The sequence below is a fragment of the Scyliorhinus torazame genome, chromosome 4, assembly GCF_047496885.1.
Source record: "Scyliorhinus torazame isolate Kashiwa2021f chromosome 4, sScyTor2.1, whole genome shotgun sequence".
NCBI classification, from domain to species: domain Eukaryota; kingdom Metazoa; phylum Chordata; class Chondrichthyes; order Carcharhiniformes; family Scyliorhinidae; genus Scyliorhinus; species Scyliorhinus torazame.
The window spans coordinates 55588296-55604719 of NC_092710.1; the positions used below are offsets into that span (position 1 = coordinate 55588296).

Consider the following 16424-nt stretch of genomic DNA (forward strand, 5'->3'; position numbering starts at 1 on the left):
GATCAGACAGTGTGTAACCCGGGGAGGATGGAGCCAGTGAGATCGGACAGTGTGTAACCCGGGGAGGATGGAGCCAGTGAGATCAGACAGTGTGTAACCCGGGGTGGATGGAGCCAGTGAGACCAGACAGTGTGTAACCCGGGGAGGATGGAGCCAGTGAGATCAGACAGTGTGTAACCCGGGGAGGATGGAGCCAGTGAGATCAGACAGTGTGTAACCCAGGGGAGGATGGAGCCAGTGAGATCAGACCGTGTGTAACCCGGGGAGGATGGAGCCCGTGAGATCAGACAGTGTGTTACCCGGGGAGGATGGAGTCAGTGAGATCAGACAGTGTGTAACCCGGGGAGGATGGAGCCAGTGAGATCAGACAGTGTGTAACCCGGGGAGGATGGAGCCAGTGAGATCAGACAGTGTGTAACCCGGGGAGGATGGAGGCAGTAAGATCAGACAGTGTATAACCCGGGGAGGATGGAGCCAGTGAGATCAGACAGTGTGTAACCTGGGAGGATGGAGCCAGTGAGATCAGACAGTGTGTAACCCGGGGAGGATGGAGTCCGTGAGATCAGACAGTGTGTAACCCGGGGAGGATGGAGTCAGTGAGATCAGACAGTGTGTAACCCGGGGAGGATGGAGCCAGTGAGATCAGACAGTGTGTAACCCGGGGAGGATGGAGTCAGTGAGATCAGACAGTGTGTTACCCGGGGAGGATTGAGCCAGTGAGAGCAGACAGTGTGCAACCCGGGGAGGATGGAGTCAGTGAGATCAGACAGTGTGTAACCCGGGGAGGATGGAGCCAGTGAGATCAGAGTGTGTAACCCGGGGAGGATGGAGCCAGTGAGATCAGACAGTGTGTAACCCGGGGAGGATGGAGCCAGTGAGATCAGACAGTCTGTAACCCGGGGAGGATGGAGTCAGTGAGACCAGACAGTGTGTAACCCGGGGAGGATGGAGCCAGTGAGATCAGACAGTGTGTAACCCGGGGAGGATGGAGCCAGTGAGACCAGACAGTGTATAACCCGGGGAGGATGGAGACAGTGAGATCAGACAGTGTGTATTCCGGGGAGGATGGAGCCAGTGAGATCAGACAGTGTGTAACCCGGGGAGGATGGAGCCAGTGAGATCAGACAGTGTATAACCCGGGGAGGATGGAGACAGTGAGATCAGACAGTGTGTAACCCGGGGAGGATGGAGCCAGTGAGATCAGACAGTGTGTAACCCGGGGAGGATGGAGCCAGTGAGATGAGACAGTGTGTAATCCGGGGAGGATGGAGCCAGTGAGATCAGACAGTGTGTAACCCGGGGAGGATGGAGCCAGTGAGATCAGACAGTGTGTAACCCGGGGAGGATGGAGCCAGTGAGATCAGACAGTGTGTAACCCGGCGAGGATGGAGCCAGTGAGATCAGACAGTGTATAACCCGGGGAGGATGGAGACAGTGAGATCAGACCGTGTGTAACCCGGGGAGGATGGAGCCAGTGAGATCAGACAGTGTGTAACCCGGGGAGGATGGAGCCAGTGAGATCAGACAGTGTATAACCCGGGGAGGATGGAGTCTGTGAGATCAGACAGTGTGTAACCCGGGGAGGATGGAGTCAGTGAGATCAGACAGTGTGTAACCTGGGGTGGATGGAGCCAGTGAGATCAGACAGTGTGTAACCCGGGGAGGATGGAGCCAGTGAGATCAGACAGTGTGTAACCCGGGGAGGATGGAGTCAGTGAGATCAGACAGTGTGTAACCCGGGGAGGATGGAGCCAGTGAGATCAGACAGTGTGTAACCCGGGGAGGATGGAGCCAGTGAGATCAGACAGTGTGTAACCCAGGGAGGATGGAGCCAGTGAGATCGGACAGTGTGTAACCCGGGGAGGATGGAGCCAGTGAGATCAGACAGTGTGTAACCCGGGGAGGATCGAGCCAGTGAGATCAGACAGTGTGTAACCCGGGGGAGGATGGAGCCAGTGAGATCAATCAGTGTGTAACCCTGGGAGGATGGAGTCAGTGAGATCAGACGGTGCGTAACCCGGGGAGGATGGTGTCAGTGAGATCAGACAGTGTGTAACCCGGGGAGGATGGAGCCGGTGAGATCGGACAGTGTGTAACCCGGGGAGAATGGAGCCAGTGAGATCAGACAGTGTGTAACCCGGGGAGGATGGAGTCAGTGAGATCAGACAGTGTGTAACCAGGGGTGGATGGAGTCAGTGAGATCAGACAGTGTGTAACCCGGGGAGGATGGAGCCAGTGAGATCAGACAGTGTGTAACCCGGGGAGGATGGAGGCAGTAAGATCAGACAGTGTATAACCCGGGGAGGATGGAGCCAGTGAGATCAGACAGTGTGTAACCCGGGGAGGATGGAGTCAGTGAGATCAGACAGTGTGTAACCCGGGGAGGATGGAGTCAGTGAGATCAGACAGTGTGTAACCCGGGGAGGATGGAGCCAGTGAGATCAGACAGTGTGTAACCCGGGGAGGATGGAGTCAGTGAGATCAGACAGTATGTAACCAGGGGTGGATGGAGCTATTGAGATCAGACAGTGTGTAACCCGGGGAGGATGGAGTCAGTGAGATCAGACAGTGTGTAACCCGGGGAGGATGGAGTCAGTGAGATGAGACAGTGTGTAACCCGGGGAGGATGGAGCCAGTGAGATCAGACAGTGTGTAACCCGGGGAGGATGGAGTCAGTGAGATCAGACAGTATGTAACCAGGGGTGGATGGAGCCAGTGAGATCAGACAGTGTGTAACCCGGGGAGGATGGATTCAGTGAGATCAGACAGTGTGTAACCCGGGGAGGATGGAGTCAGTGAGATCAGACAGTGTGTAACCCGGGGAGGATGGAGCCAGTGAGATCAGACAGTGTGTAACCCGGGGAGGATGGAGCCAGTGAGATCAGACAGTGTGTAACCCGGGGAGGATGGAGGCAGTAAGATCAGACAGTGTATAACCCGGGGAGGATGGAGCCAGTGAGATCAGACAGTGTGTAACCTGGGAGGATGGAGCCAGTGAGATCAGACAGTGTGTAACCCGGGGAGGATGGAGTCCGTGAGATCAGACAGTGTGTAACCCGGGGAGGATGGAGTCAGTGAGATCAGACAGTGTGTAACCCGGGGAGGATTGAGCCAGTGAGATCAGACAGTGTGCAACCCGCGGAGGATGGAGTCAGTGAGATCAGACAGTGTGTAACCCGGGGAGGATGGAGCCAGTGAGATCAGAGTGTGTAACCCGGGGAGGATGGAGCCAGTGAGATCAGACAGTGTGTAACCCGGGGAGGATGGAGCCAGTGAGATCAGACAGTCTGTAACCCGGGGAGGATGGAGTCAGTGAGACCAGACAGTGTGTAACCCGGGGAGGATGGAGCCAGTGAGATCAGACAGTGTGTAACCCGGGGAGGATGGAGCCAGTGAGATCAGACAGTGTGTAACCCGGGGAGGATGGAGACAGTGAGATCAGACAGTGTGTAACCCGGGGAGGATGGAGCCAGTGAGATCAGACAGTGTGTAACCCGGGGAGGATGGAGCCAGTGAGATCAGACAGTGTATAACCCGGGGAGGATGGAGACAGTGAGATCAGACAGTGTGTAACCCGGGGAGGATGGAGCCAGTGAGATCAGACAGTGTGTAACCCGGGGAGGATGGAGCCAGTGAGATGAGACAGTGTGTAATCCGGGGAGGATGGAGCCAGTGAGATCAGACAGTGTGTAACCCGGGGAGGATGGAGCCAGTGAGATCAGACAGTGTGTAACCCGGGGAGGATGGAGCCAGTGAGATCTGACAGTGTATAACCCGGGGAGGATGGAGCCAGTGAGATCAGACAGTGTGTAACCCGGGGAGGATGGAGCCAGTGAGATCAGACAGTGTGTAACCCGGGGAGGATGGAGCCAGTGAGATCAGACAGTGTATAACCCGGGGAGGATGGAGACAGTGAGATCAGACAGTGTGTAACCCGGGGAGGATGGAGCCAGTGAGATCAGACAGTGTGTAACCCGGGGAGGATGGAGCCAGTGAGATCAGACAGTTTGTAACCCGGGGAGGATGGAGTCAGTGAGATCAGACAGTGTGGAACCCGGGGAGGATGGAGTCAGTGAGATCAGACCGTGTGTAACCCGGGGAGGATGGAGCCAGTGAGATCAGACAGTGTGTAACCCGGGGAGGATGGAGACAGTGAGATCAGACAGTGTGTAACCCGTGGAGGATGGAGTCAGTGAGATCAGACAGTGTGTAACCCGGGGAGAATGGAGCCAGTGAAATCAGACAGTGTGTAACCCGGGGAGGATGGAGCCAGTGAGATCAGACAGTGTGTAACCCGGGGAGGATGGAGTCAGTCAGATCAGACAGTGTGTAACCCGGGGAGGATGGAGCCAGTGAGATCAGACAGTGTGTAACCCGGGGAGGATGGAGCCAGTGAGATCAGACAGTGTGTAACCCGGGGAGGATGGAGACAGTGAGATCAGTGTGTAACCCGGGGAGGATGTGGCCAGTGAGATCAGACAGTGTGTAACCCGGGGAGGATGGAGCCAGTGAGATCAGACAGTGTATAACCCGGGGAGGATGGAGACAGTGAGATCAGACAGTGTGTAACCCGGGGAGGATGGAGCCAGTGAGATCAGACAGTGTGTAACCCGGGGAGGATGGAGTCAGTGAGATCAGACAGTGAGTAACCCGGGGAGGATGGAGCCAGTGAGATCAGACTGTGTAACCCGGGGAGGATGGAGTCAGTGAGTTCAGACCGTGTGTAACCCGGGGAGGATGGAGCCAGTGAGATTAGACAGTGTGTAACCCGGGGAGGATGGAGTCAGTGAGATCAGACAGTGTGTAACCCGAGGAGGATGGAGCCAGTGAAATCAGACAGTGTGTATCCCGGGGAGGATGGAGCCAGAGAGATCAGACAGTGTGTAACCCGGGGAGGATGGAGCCAGTGAGATCGGACAGTGTGTAACCCGGGGAGGATGGAGCCAGTGAGATCACACAATGTGTTACCCGGGAGGATGGAGCCAGTGAGATCAGACAGTGTGTAACCCGGGGAGGATGGAGCCAGTGAGATCAGACAGTGTGTAACCCGGGGAGGATGGAGCCAGTGAGATCAGACAGTGTGTTACCCGGGAGGATGGAGCCAGAGAGATCAGACAGTGTGTAACCCGGGGAGGATGGAGCCAGTGAGATCGGACAGTGTGTAACCCGGGGAGGATGGAGCCAGTGAGATCAGACAGTGTGTAACCCGGGGTGGATGGAGCCAGTGAGATCAGACTGTGTAACCCGGGGAGGATGGAGTCAGTCAGATCAGACCGTGTGTAACCCGGGGAGGATGGAGCCAGTGAGATCAGACAGTGTGTAACCCGGGAGGATGGAGCCAGTGAGATCAGACAGTGTGTAACCCGGGGAGGATGGAGCCAGTAAGATCAGACAGTGTGTTACCCGGGGAGGATGGAGCCAGAGAGATCAGACAGTGTGTAACCCGGGGAGGATGGAGCCAGTGAGATCGGACAGTGTGTAACCCGGGGAGGATGGAGCCAGTGAGATCAGACAGTGTGTAACCCGGGGTGGATGGAGCCAGTGAGACCAGACATTGTGTAACCCGGGGAGGATGGAGCCAGTGAGATCAGACAGTGTGTAACCCGGGGAGGATGGAGCCAGTGAGATCAGACAGTGTGTAACCCGGGGAGGATGGAGCCAGTGAGATCAGACAGTGTATAACCCGGGGAGGATGGAGTCAGTGAGATCAGACAGTGTATAACCCAGGGAGGATGGAGTCAGTGAGATCAGACAGTGTGTAACCCGGGGAGGATGGAGCCAGTGAGATCAGACAGTGTGTAACCCGGGGAGGATGGAGTCAGTGAGATCAGACAGTGTGTTACCCGGGGAGGATGGAGTCAGTGAGATCAGACAGTGTGTAACCCGGGGAGGATGGAGTCAGTGAGATCAGACAGTGTGTAACCCGGGGTGGATGGAGCCAGTGAGACCAGACAGTGTGTAACCCGGGGAGGATGGAGCCAGTGAGATCAGACAGTGTGTAACCCGGGGAGGATGGAGCCAGTGAGATCAGACAGTGTGTAACCCGGGGAGGATGGAGCCAGTGAGATCAGACTGTGTAACCCGGGGAGGATGGAGTCAGTGAGATCAGACCGTGTGTAACCCGGGGAGGATGGAGTCAGTGAGATCAGACAGTGTGTTACCCGGGGAGGATGGAGTCAGTGAGATCAGACAGTGTGTAACCCGGGGAGGATGGAGTAAGTGAGATCACACAATGTGTTACCCGGGAGGATGGAGCCAGTGAGATCAGACAGTGTGTAACCCGGGGAGGATGGAGCCAGTGAGATCGGACAGTGTGTAACCCGGGGAGGATGGAGCCAGTGAGATCAGACAGTGTGTAACCCGGGGTGGATGGAGCCAGTGAGACCAGACAGTGTGTAACCCGGGGAGGATGGAGCCAGTGAGATCAGACAGTGTGTAATCCGGGGAGGATGGAGCCAGTGAGATCAGACAGTGTGTAACCCGGGGAGGATGGAGCCAGTGAGATCAGACAGTGTATAACCCGGGGAGGATGGAGTCAGTGAGATCAGACAGTGTATAACCCAGGGAGGATGGAGTCAGTGAGATCAGACAGTGTGTAACCCGGGGAGGATGGAGCCAGTGAGATCAGACAGTGTGTAACCCAGGGGAGGATGGAGCCAGTGAGATCAGACCGTGTGTAACCCGGGGAGGATGGAGCCAGTAAGATCAGACAGTGTGTTACCCGGGGAGGATGGAGTCAGTGAGATCAGACAGTGTGTAACCCGGGGAGGATGGAGCCAGTGAGATCAGACAGTGTGTAACCCGGGGAGGATGGAGCCAGTGAGATCAGACAGTGTATGACCCGGGGAGGATGGAGCCAGTGAGATCAGACAGCGTGTAACCCGGGGAGGATGGAGCCAGTGAGATCAGACCGTGTGTAACCCGGGGAGGATGGAGCCAGTGAGATCAGACAGTGTGTAACCCGGGGAGGATGGAGCCAGTGAGATCAGACAGTGTATAACCCGGGGAGGATGGAGCCAGTGAGATCAGACAGTGTGTAACCCGGGGAGGATGGAGCCAGTGAGATCAGACAGTGTATAACCCGGGGAGGATGGAGTCAGTGAGATCAGACAGTGTGTAACCCGGGGAGGATGGAGTCAGTGAGATCAGACAGTGTGTTACCCGGGGAGGATGGAGTCAGTGAGATCAGACAGTGTGTAACCCGGGGAGGATGGAGTCAGTGAGATCAGACAGTGTGTTACCCGGGGAGGATGGAGCCAGTGAGATCAGACAGTGTGTAACCCGGGGAGGATGGAGTCAGTGAGATCAGACAGTGTGTAACCCGGGGAGGATGGAGACAGTGAGATCAGACAGTGTGTAACCCGGGGAGGATGGAGCCAGTGAGGTCAGACAGTGTGTAACCCGGGGAGGATGGAGCCAGTGAGATCAGACAGTGTGTAACCCGGGGAGGATGGAGTCAGTGAGATCAGACAGTGAGTAACCCGGGGAGGATGGAGCCAGTGAGATCAGACTGTGTAACCCGGGGAGGATGGAGTCAGTGAGATCAGACCGTGTGTAACCCGGGGAGGATGGAGCCAGTGAGATCAGACAGTGTGTAACCCGGGAGGATGGAGCCAGTGAGATCAGACAGTGTGTAACCCGGGGAGGATGGAGCCAGTGAGATCACACAATGTGTTACCCGGGAGGATGGAGCCAGAGAGATCAGACAGTGTGTAACCCGGGGAGGATGGAGCCAGTGAGATCGGACAGTGTGTAACCCGGGGAGGATGGAGCCAGTGAGATCAGACCGTGTGTAACCCGGGGAGGATGGAGCCAGTGAGATCAGACAGTGTGTAACCCGGGAGGATGGAGCCAGTGAGATCAGACAGTGTGTAACCCGGGGAGGATGGAGCCAGTGAGATCACACAATGTGTTACCCGGGAGGATGGAGCCAGAGAGATCAGACAGTGTGTAACCCGGGGAGGATGGAGCCAGTGAGATCGGACAGTGTGTAACCCGGGGAGGATGGAGCCAGTGAGATCAGACAGTGTGTAACCCGGGGTGGATGGAGCCAGTGAGACCAGACATTGTGTAACCCGGGGAGGATGGAGCCAGTGAGATCAGACAGTGTGTAACCCGGGGAGGATGGAGCCAGTGAGATCAGACAGTGTGTAACCCAGGGGAGGATGGAGCCAGTGAGATCAGACCGTGTGTAACCCGGGGAGGATGGAGCCAGTAAGATCAGACAGTGTGTTACCCGGGGAGGATGGAGTCAGTGAGATCAGACAGTGTGTAACCCGGGGAGGATGGAGCCAGTGAGATCAGACAGTGTGTAACCCGGGGAGGATGGAGCCAGTGAGATCAGACAGTGTATGACCCGGGGAGGATGGAGCCAGTGAGATCAGACAGCGTGTAACCCGGGGAGGATGGAGCCAGTGAGATCAGACCGTGTGTAACCCGGGGAGGATGGAGCCAGTGAGATCAGACAGTGTGTAACCCGGGGAGGATGGAGCCAGTGAGATCAGACAGTGTATAACCCGGGGAGGATGGAGTCAGTGAGATCAGACAGTGTATAACCCAGGGAGGATGGAGTCAGTGAGATCAGACAGTGTGTAACCCGGGGAGGATGGAGCCAGTGAGATCAGACAGTGTGTAACCCGGGGAGGATGGAGTCAGTGAGATCAGACAGTGTGTTACCCGGGGAGGATGGAGTCAGTGAGATCAGACAGTGTGTAACCCGGGGAGGATGGAGTCAGTGAGATCAGACAGTGTGTAACCCGGGGTGGATGGAGCCAGTGAGACCAGACAGTGTGTAACCCGGGGAGGATGGAGCCAGTGAGATCAGACAGTGTGTAACCCGGGGAGGATGGAGCCAGTGAGATCAGACAGTGTGTAACCCGGGGAGGATGGAGCCAGTGAGATCAGACTGTGTAACCCGGGGAGGATGGAGTCAGTGAGATCAGACCGTGTGTAACCCGGGGAGGATGGAGCCAGTGAGATCAGACAGTGTGTAACCCGGGAGGATGGAGCCAGTGAGATCAGACAGTGTGTAACCCGGGGAGGATGGAGCCAGTGAGATCACACAATGTGTTACCCGGGAGGATGGAGCCAGTGAGATCAGACAGTGTGTAACCCGGGGAGGATGGAGCCAGTGAGATCGGACAGTGTGTAACCCGGGGAGGATGGAGCCAGTGAGATCAGACAGTGTCTAACCCGGGGTGGATGGAGCCAGTGAGACCAGACAGTGTGTAACCCGGGGAGGATGGAGCCAGTGAGATCAGACAGTGTGTAATCCGGGGAGGATGGAGCCAGTGAGATCAGACAGTGTGTAACCCAGGGGAGGATGGAGCCAGTGAGATCAGACCGTGTGTAACCCGGGGAGGATGGAGCCAGTGAGATCAGACAGTGTGTTACCCGGGGAGGATGGAGTCAGTGAGATCAGACAGTGTGTAACCCGGGGAGGATGGAGTCAGTGAGATCAGACAGTGTGTAACCCGGGGAGGATGGAGTCAGTGAGATCAGACAGTGTGTAACCCGGGGAGGATGGAGTCAGTGAGATCAGACAGTGTGTAACCCGGGGAGGATGGAGCCAGTGAGATCAGACAGTGTATGACCCGGGGAGGATGGAGCCAGTGAGATCAGACAGCGTGTAACCCGGGGAGGATGGAGCCAGTGAGATCAGACCGTGTGTAACCCGGGGAGGATGGTGCCAGTGAGATCAGACAGTGTGTAACCCGGGGAGGATGGAGCCAGTGAGATCAGACAGTGTATAACCCGGGGAGGATGGAGTCAGTGAGATCAGACAGTGTATAACCCAGGGAGGATGGAGTCAGTGAGATCAGACAGTGTGTAACCCGGGGAGGATGGAGCCAGTGAGATCAGACAGTGTGTAACCCGGGGAGGATGGAGTCAGTGAGATCAGACAGTGTGTAACCCGGGGAGGATGGAGCCAGTGAGATCAGACAGTGTGTTACCCGGGGAGGATGGAGTCAGTGAGATCAGACAGTGTGTAACCCGGGGAGGATGGAGTCAGTGAGATCAGACAGTGTGTAACCCGGGGAGGATGGAGACAGTGAGCTCAGACAGTGTGTAACCCGGGGAGGATGGAGCCAGTGAGGTCAGACAGTGTGTAACCCGGGGAGGATGGAGCCAGTGAGATCAGACAGTGTGTAACCCGGGGAGGATGGAGTCAGTGAGATCAGACAGTGAGTAACCCGGGGAGGATGGAGCCAGTGAGATCAGACAGTGTGTAACCCGGGGAGGATGGAGCCAGTGAGATCAGACAGTGTGTAACCCGGGGAGGATGGAGCCAGTGAGATCAGATAGTGTGTAACCCGGGGAGGATGGAGCCAGTGAGATCAGACAGTGTGTAACCCGGGGAGGATGGAGTCAGTGAGATCAGACAGTGTGTAACCCGGGGAGGATGGAGCCAGTGAGATCAGACCGTGTGTAACCCGGGGAGGATGGAGTCAGTGAGACCAGACAGTGTGTAACCCGGGGAGGATGGAGCCAGTGAGATCAGACAGTGTGTAACCAGGGGAGGATGGAGCCAGTGAGATCAGACAGTGTATAACCCGGGGAGGATGGAGACAGTGAGATCAGACAGTGTGTAACCCGGGGAGGATGGAGCCAGTGAGATCAGACAGTGTGTAACCCGGGGAGGATGGAGCCAGTGAGATCAGACAGTGTATAACCCGGGGAGGATGGAGACAGTGAGATCAGGCAGTGTGTAACCCGGGGAGGATGGAGCCAGTGAGATCAGACAGTGTGTAACCCGGGGAGGATGGAGCCAGTGAGATGAGACAGTGTGTTATCCGGGGAGGATGGAGCCAGTGAGATCAGACAGTGTGTAACCCGGGGAGGATGGAGTCAGTGAGATCAGACAGTGTGTAACCCGGGGAGGATGGAGCCAGTGAGATCAGACAGTGTGTAACCCGGGGAGGATGGAGCCAGTGAGATCAGACAGTGTATGACCCGGGGAGGATGGAGCCAGTGAGATCAGACAGTGTGTAACTCGGGGAGGATGGAGTCAGTGAGATCAGACAGTGTGTAACCCGGGGAGGATGGAGTCAGTGAGATCAGACAGTGTGTAGCCCGGGGAGGATGGAGACAGTGAGCTCAGACAGTGTGTAACCCGGGGAGGATGGAGCCAGTGAGGTCAGACAGTGTGTAACCCGGGGAGGATGGAGACAGTGAGATCAGACAGTGTGTAACCCGGGGAGGATGGAGTCAGTGAGATCAGACAGTGAGTAACCCGGGGAGGATGGAGCCAGTGAGATCAGACAGTGTGTAAACCGGGGAGGATGGAGCCAGTGAGATCAGACAGTGTGTAACCCGGAGAGGATGGAGTCAGTGAGATCAGACAGTGTGTAGCCCGGGGAGGATGGAGACAGTGAGCTCAGACAGTGTGTAACCCGGGGAGGATGGAGCCAGTGAGGTCAGACAGTGTGTAACCCGGGGAGGATGGAGCCAGTGAGATCAGACAGTGTGTAACCCGGGGAGGATGGAGTCAGTGAGATCAGACAGTGAGTAACCCGGGGAGGATGGAGCCAGTGAGATCAGACAGTGTGTAAACCGGGGAGGATGGAGCCAGTGAGATCAGACAGTGTGTAACCCGGGGAGGATGGAGCCAGTGAGATCAGACAGTGTGTAACCCGGGGAGGATGGAGCCAGTGAGATCAGATAGTGTGTAACCCGGGGAGGATGGAGCCAGTGAGATCAGACAGTGTGTAACCCGGGGAGGATGGAGTCAGTGAGATCAGACAGTGTGTAACCCGGGGAGGATGGAGCCAGTGAGATCAGACCGTGTGTAACCCGGGGAGGATGGAGTCAGTGAGACCAGACAGTGTGTAACCCGGGGAGGATGGAGCCAGTGAGATCAGACAGTGTGTAACCCGGGGAGGATGGAGCCAGTGAGATCAGACAGTGTATAACCCGGGGAGGATGGAGACAGTGAGATCAGACAGTGTGTAACTCGGGGAGGATGGAGCCAGTGAGATCAGACAGTGTGTAACCCGGGGAGGATGGAGCCAGTGAGATCAGACAGTGTATAACCCGGGGAGGATGGAGACAGTGAGATCAGACAGTGTGTAACCCGGGGAGGATGGAGCCAGTGAGATCAGACAGTGTGTAACCCGGGGGGGATGGAGCCAGTGAGATGAGACAGTGTGTAATCCGGGGAGGATGGAACCAGTGAGATCAGACAGTGTGTAACCCGGGGAGGATGGAGCCAGTGAGATCAGACAGTGTGTAACCCGGGGAGGATGGAGCCAATGAGATCTGACAGTGTATAACCCGGGGAGGATGGAGCCAGTGAGATCAGACAGTGTGTAACCCGGGGAGGATGGAGCCAGTGAGATCAGACAGTGTGTAACCCGGGGAGGATGAAGCCAGTGAGATCAGACAGTGTATAACCCGGGGAGGATGGAGACAGTGAGATCAGACAGTGTGTAACCCGGGGAGGATGGAGCCAGTGAGATCAGACAGTGTGTAACCCGGGGAGGATGGAGCCAGTGAGATCAGACAGTTTGTAACCCGTGGAGGATGGAGTCAGTGAGATCAGACCGTGTGTAACCCGGGGAGGATGGAGCCAGTGAGATCAGACAGTGTATAACCCGGGGAGGATGGAGACAGTGAGATCAGACCGTGTGTAACCCGGGGAGGATGGAGCCAGTGAGATCAGACAGTGTGTAACCCGGGGAGGATGGAGCCAGTGAGATCAGACAGTGTGGAACCCGGGGAGGATGGATTCAGTGAGATCAGACCGTGTGTAACCCGGGGAGGATGGAGCCAGTGAGATCACACAGTGTGTAACCCGGGGAGGATGGAGACAGTGAGATCAGACAGTGTGTAACCCGGGGAGGATGGAGTCAGTGAGATCAGACAGTGTGTAACCCGGGGAGGATGGAGCCAGTGAAATCAGACAGTGTGTAACCCGGGGAGGATGGAGCCAGTGAGATCAGACAGTGTGTAACCCGGGGAGGATGGAGTCAGTGAGATCAGACAGTGTGTAACCCGGGGAGGATGGAGCCAGTGAGATCAGACAGTGTGTAACCCGGGGAGGATAGAGCCAGTGAGATCAGACAGTGTGTAACCCGGGGAGGATGGAGCCAGTGAGATCAGACAGTGTGCAACCTGGGGAGGAAGGAGTCAGTGAGATCAGACCGTGTGTAACCCGGGGAGGATGGAGCCAGTGAGATCAGACAGTGTGTAACCCGGGAGGATGGAGCCAGTGAGACCAGACAGTGTGTAACCCGGGGAGGATGGAGCCAGTGAGATTAGACAATGTGTTACCCGGGAGGATGGAGCCAGTGAGATCAGACAGTGTGTAACCCGGGGAGGATGGAGCCAGTGAGATCAGACAGTGTGTAACCCGGGGAGGATGGAGCCAGTGAGATCAGACAGTGTGTAACCCGGGGTGGATGGAGCCAGTGACATCAGACAGTGTGTAACCCGGGGAGGATGGAGCCAGTGAGATCAGACAGTGTGTAACCCGGGGAGGATGGAGCCAGTGAGATCAGACAGTGTGTAACCCAGGGGAGGATGGAGCCAGTGAGATCAGACAGTGTGTAACCCGGGGAGGATGGAGTCAGTGAGATCAGACAGTGTGTTACCCGGGGAGGATGGAGCCAGTGAGATCAGACTGTGTAACCCGGGGAGGATGGAGCCAGTGAGATCAGACAGTGTATAACCCGGGGAGGATGGAGTCAGTGAGATCAGACATTGTGTAACCCGGGGAGGATGGAGTCAGTGAGATCAGACAGTGCGTAACCTGGGGTGGATGGAGCCAGTGAGATCAGACTGTGTGTAACCTGGGGAGGATGGAGCCAGTGAGATCAGACAGTGTGTAACCCGGGGAGGATGGAGTCAGTGAGATCAGACAGTGTGTAACCCGGGGAAGATGGAGCCAGTGAGATCAGACAGTGTGTAACCCGGGGTGGATGGAGCCAGTGAGATCAGACAGCGTGTAACCCGGGGAGGATGGAGCCAGTGAGATCAGACAGTGTGTAACCCGGGGAGGATGGAGCCAGTGAGATCAGACAGTGTGTAACCCAGGGGAGGATGGAGCCAGTGAGATCAGACCGTGTGTAACCCGGGGAGGATGGAGCCAGTGAGATCAGACGGTGCGTAACCCGGGGAGGATGGAGTCAGTGAGGTCAGACAGTGTGTAACCCGGGGAGGATGGAGCCAGTGAGATCAGACAGTGTGTAACCCGTGGAGGATGGAGCCAGTGAGATCAGACAGTGTGTAACCCGGGGAGGATGGAGCCAGTGAGATCAGACAGTGTGTAACCCGGGGAGGATGGAGTCACTGAGATCAGACAGTGTGTAACCCGGAGAGGATGGAGTCACTGAGATCAGACAGTGTGTAACCCGGGGAGGATGGAGCCAGTGAGATCAGACAGTGTGTAACCCGGGGAGGATGGAGCCAGTGAGATCAGACAGTGTGTAACCCGGGGAGGATGGAGCCAGTGAGATCAGACAGTGTGTAACCCGGGGAGGATGGAGCCAGTCAGATCAGACAGTGTGTAACCCGGGGAGGATGGAGTCACTGAGATCAGACAGTGTGTAACCCGGGGAGGATGGAGCCAGTGAGATCGGACAGTGTGTAACCCGGGGAGGATGGAATCAGTGAGATCAGACAGTGTGTAACCCGGGGAGGATGGAGCCAGTGAGATCAGACAGTGTGTAACCCGGGGAGGATGGAGCCAGTAAGATCAGACAGTGTATAACCCGGGGAGGATGGAGCCAGTGAGATCAGACAGTGTGTAACCCGGGGAGGATGGAGTCAGTGAGATCAAACAGTGTGTAACCCGGGGAGGATTGGGTCAGTGAGATCAGACAGTGTGTAACCCGGGGAGGATGGAGCCAGTGAGATCAGACGGTGTGCAACCCGGGGAGGATGGAGTCAGTGAGATCAGACAGTGTGTAACCCGGGGAGGATGGAGTCACTGAGATCAGACAGTGTGTAACCCGGGGAGGATGGAGCCAGTGAGATCAGACAGTGTATAACCCGGGGAGGATGGAGTAAGTGAGATCAGACAGTGTGTAACCCGGGGAGGATGGAGTCAGTGAGATCAGACAGTGTGTAACCCGGGGAGGATGGAGCCAGTGAGATCAGACAGTGTGTAACCCGGGGAGGATGGAGCCAGTGAGATCAGACAGTGTGTAACCCGGGGAGGATGGAGTCAGTGAGATCAGACAGTGTGTAACCCGGGGAGGATGGAGCCAGTGAGATCAGACAGTGTGTAACCCGGGGAGGATGGAGCCAGTGAGATCAGACAGTGTGTAACCCGGGGAGGATGGAGCCAGTGAGATCAGACAGTGTGTAACCCGGGGAGGATGGAGTCAGTGAGATCAGACAGTGTGTAACCCGGGGAGGATGGAGCCAGTGAGATCAGACAGTGTGTAACCCGGGGAGGATGGAGTCAGTGAGATCAGACAGTGTGTAACCCGGGGAGGATGGAGCCAGTGAGATCAGACAGTGCGTAACCCGGGGAGGATGGAGTCAGTGAGATCAGACAGTGTGTAACCCGGGGAGGATGGAGCCAGTGAGATCAGACAGTGCGTAACCCGGGGAGGATGGAGTCAGTGAGATCAGACAGTGTGTAACCCGGGGAGGATGGAGCCAGTGAGATCAGACAGTGTGTAACCCGGGGAGGATGGAGCCAGTGAGATCAGACAGTGTGTAACCCGGGGAGGATCAGCCAGTGAGATCAGACAGTGTGTAACCCGGGGAGGATGGAGTCAGTGAGATCAGACAGTGTGTAACCCGGGGAGGATGGAGCCAGTGAGATCAGACAGTGTGTAACCCGGGGAGGATGGAGCCAGTGAGATCAGACAGTGTGTAACCCGGGGAGGATGGAGCCAGTGAGATCAGACAGTGTGTAACCCGGGGAGGATGGAGCCAGTGAGATCAAACAGTGTGTAACCCGGGTAGGATGGAGTCAGTGAGATCAGACCGTGTGTAACCCGGGGAGGATGGAGCCAGTGAGATCAGACAGTGTGTAACCCGGGGAGGATGGAGCCAGTGAGATCAGACAGTGTGTAACCCGGGGAGGATGGAGACAGTGAGATTTGAGAGTTTAACTCGGAGAGGATTATTTTCACGGCCCCGACATAATAAACGTCTGGATGAAATGTCATACAGACCTTTTTATTAATTGCAGAGTTCCAGAATCCGCCAATGCCTGTCCCCCTCCATGGCTGAAGATTCAAATGTGAAATAAGATCCAACATCTTTAACAAGATTGGAAATTTGCATTGGTATGCTCACAAAATTCTTCAAAATATATTTTCTGTCCTGACAAGTATCCAGATCTCAAGGAATAACTTGCAGCTTTCACTGAAAGTGGATTGGGACAGGGTTTGAGTAGGAAAACGGGAGTGAGTGATTATCTGGAGTGACAATTGCAGTCACAGTTGGAAGGTGTTGACCTCTGGATT

At 56.1% G+C, this 16424-nt stretch overlaps 1 protein-coding gene across 1 annotated transcript in view; it reads left to right on the top strand.

The window, feature by feature from the left end:
• The window catches only part of LOC140411359 (uncharacterized), a 144840-nt gene that overhangs the window by 88994 nt on the left and 39422 nt on the right, over nt 1–16424 (top strand). The window contains 1 exon segment of the mRNA XM_072500481.1: nt 16148–16244. Coding sequence (XP_072356582.1) covers nt 16148–16244 — 97 coding nt within the window.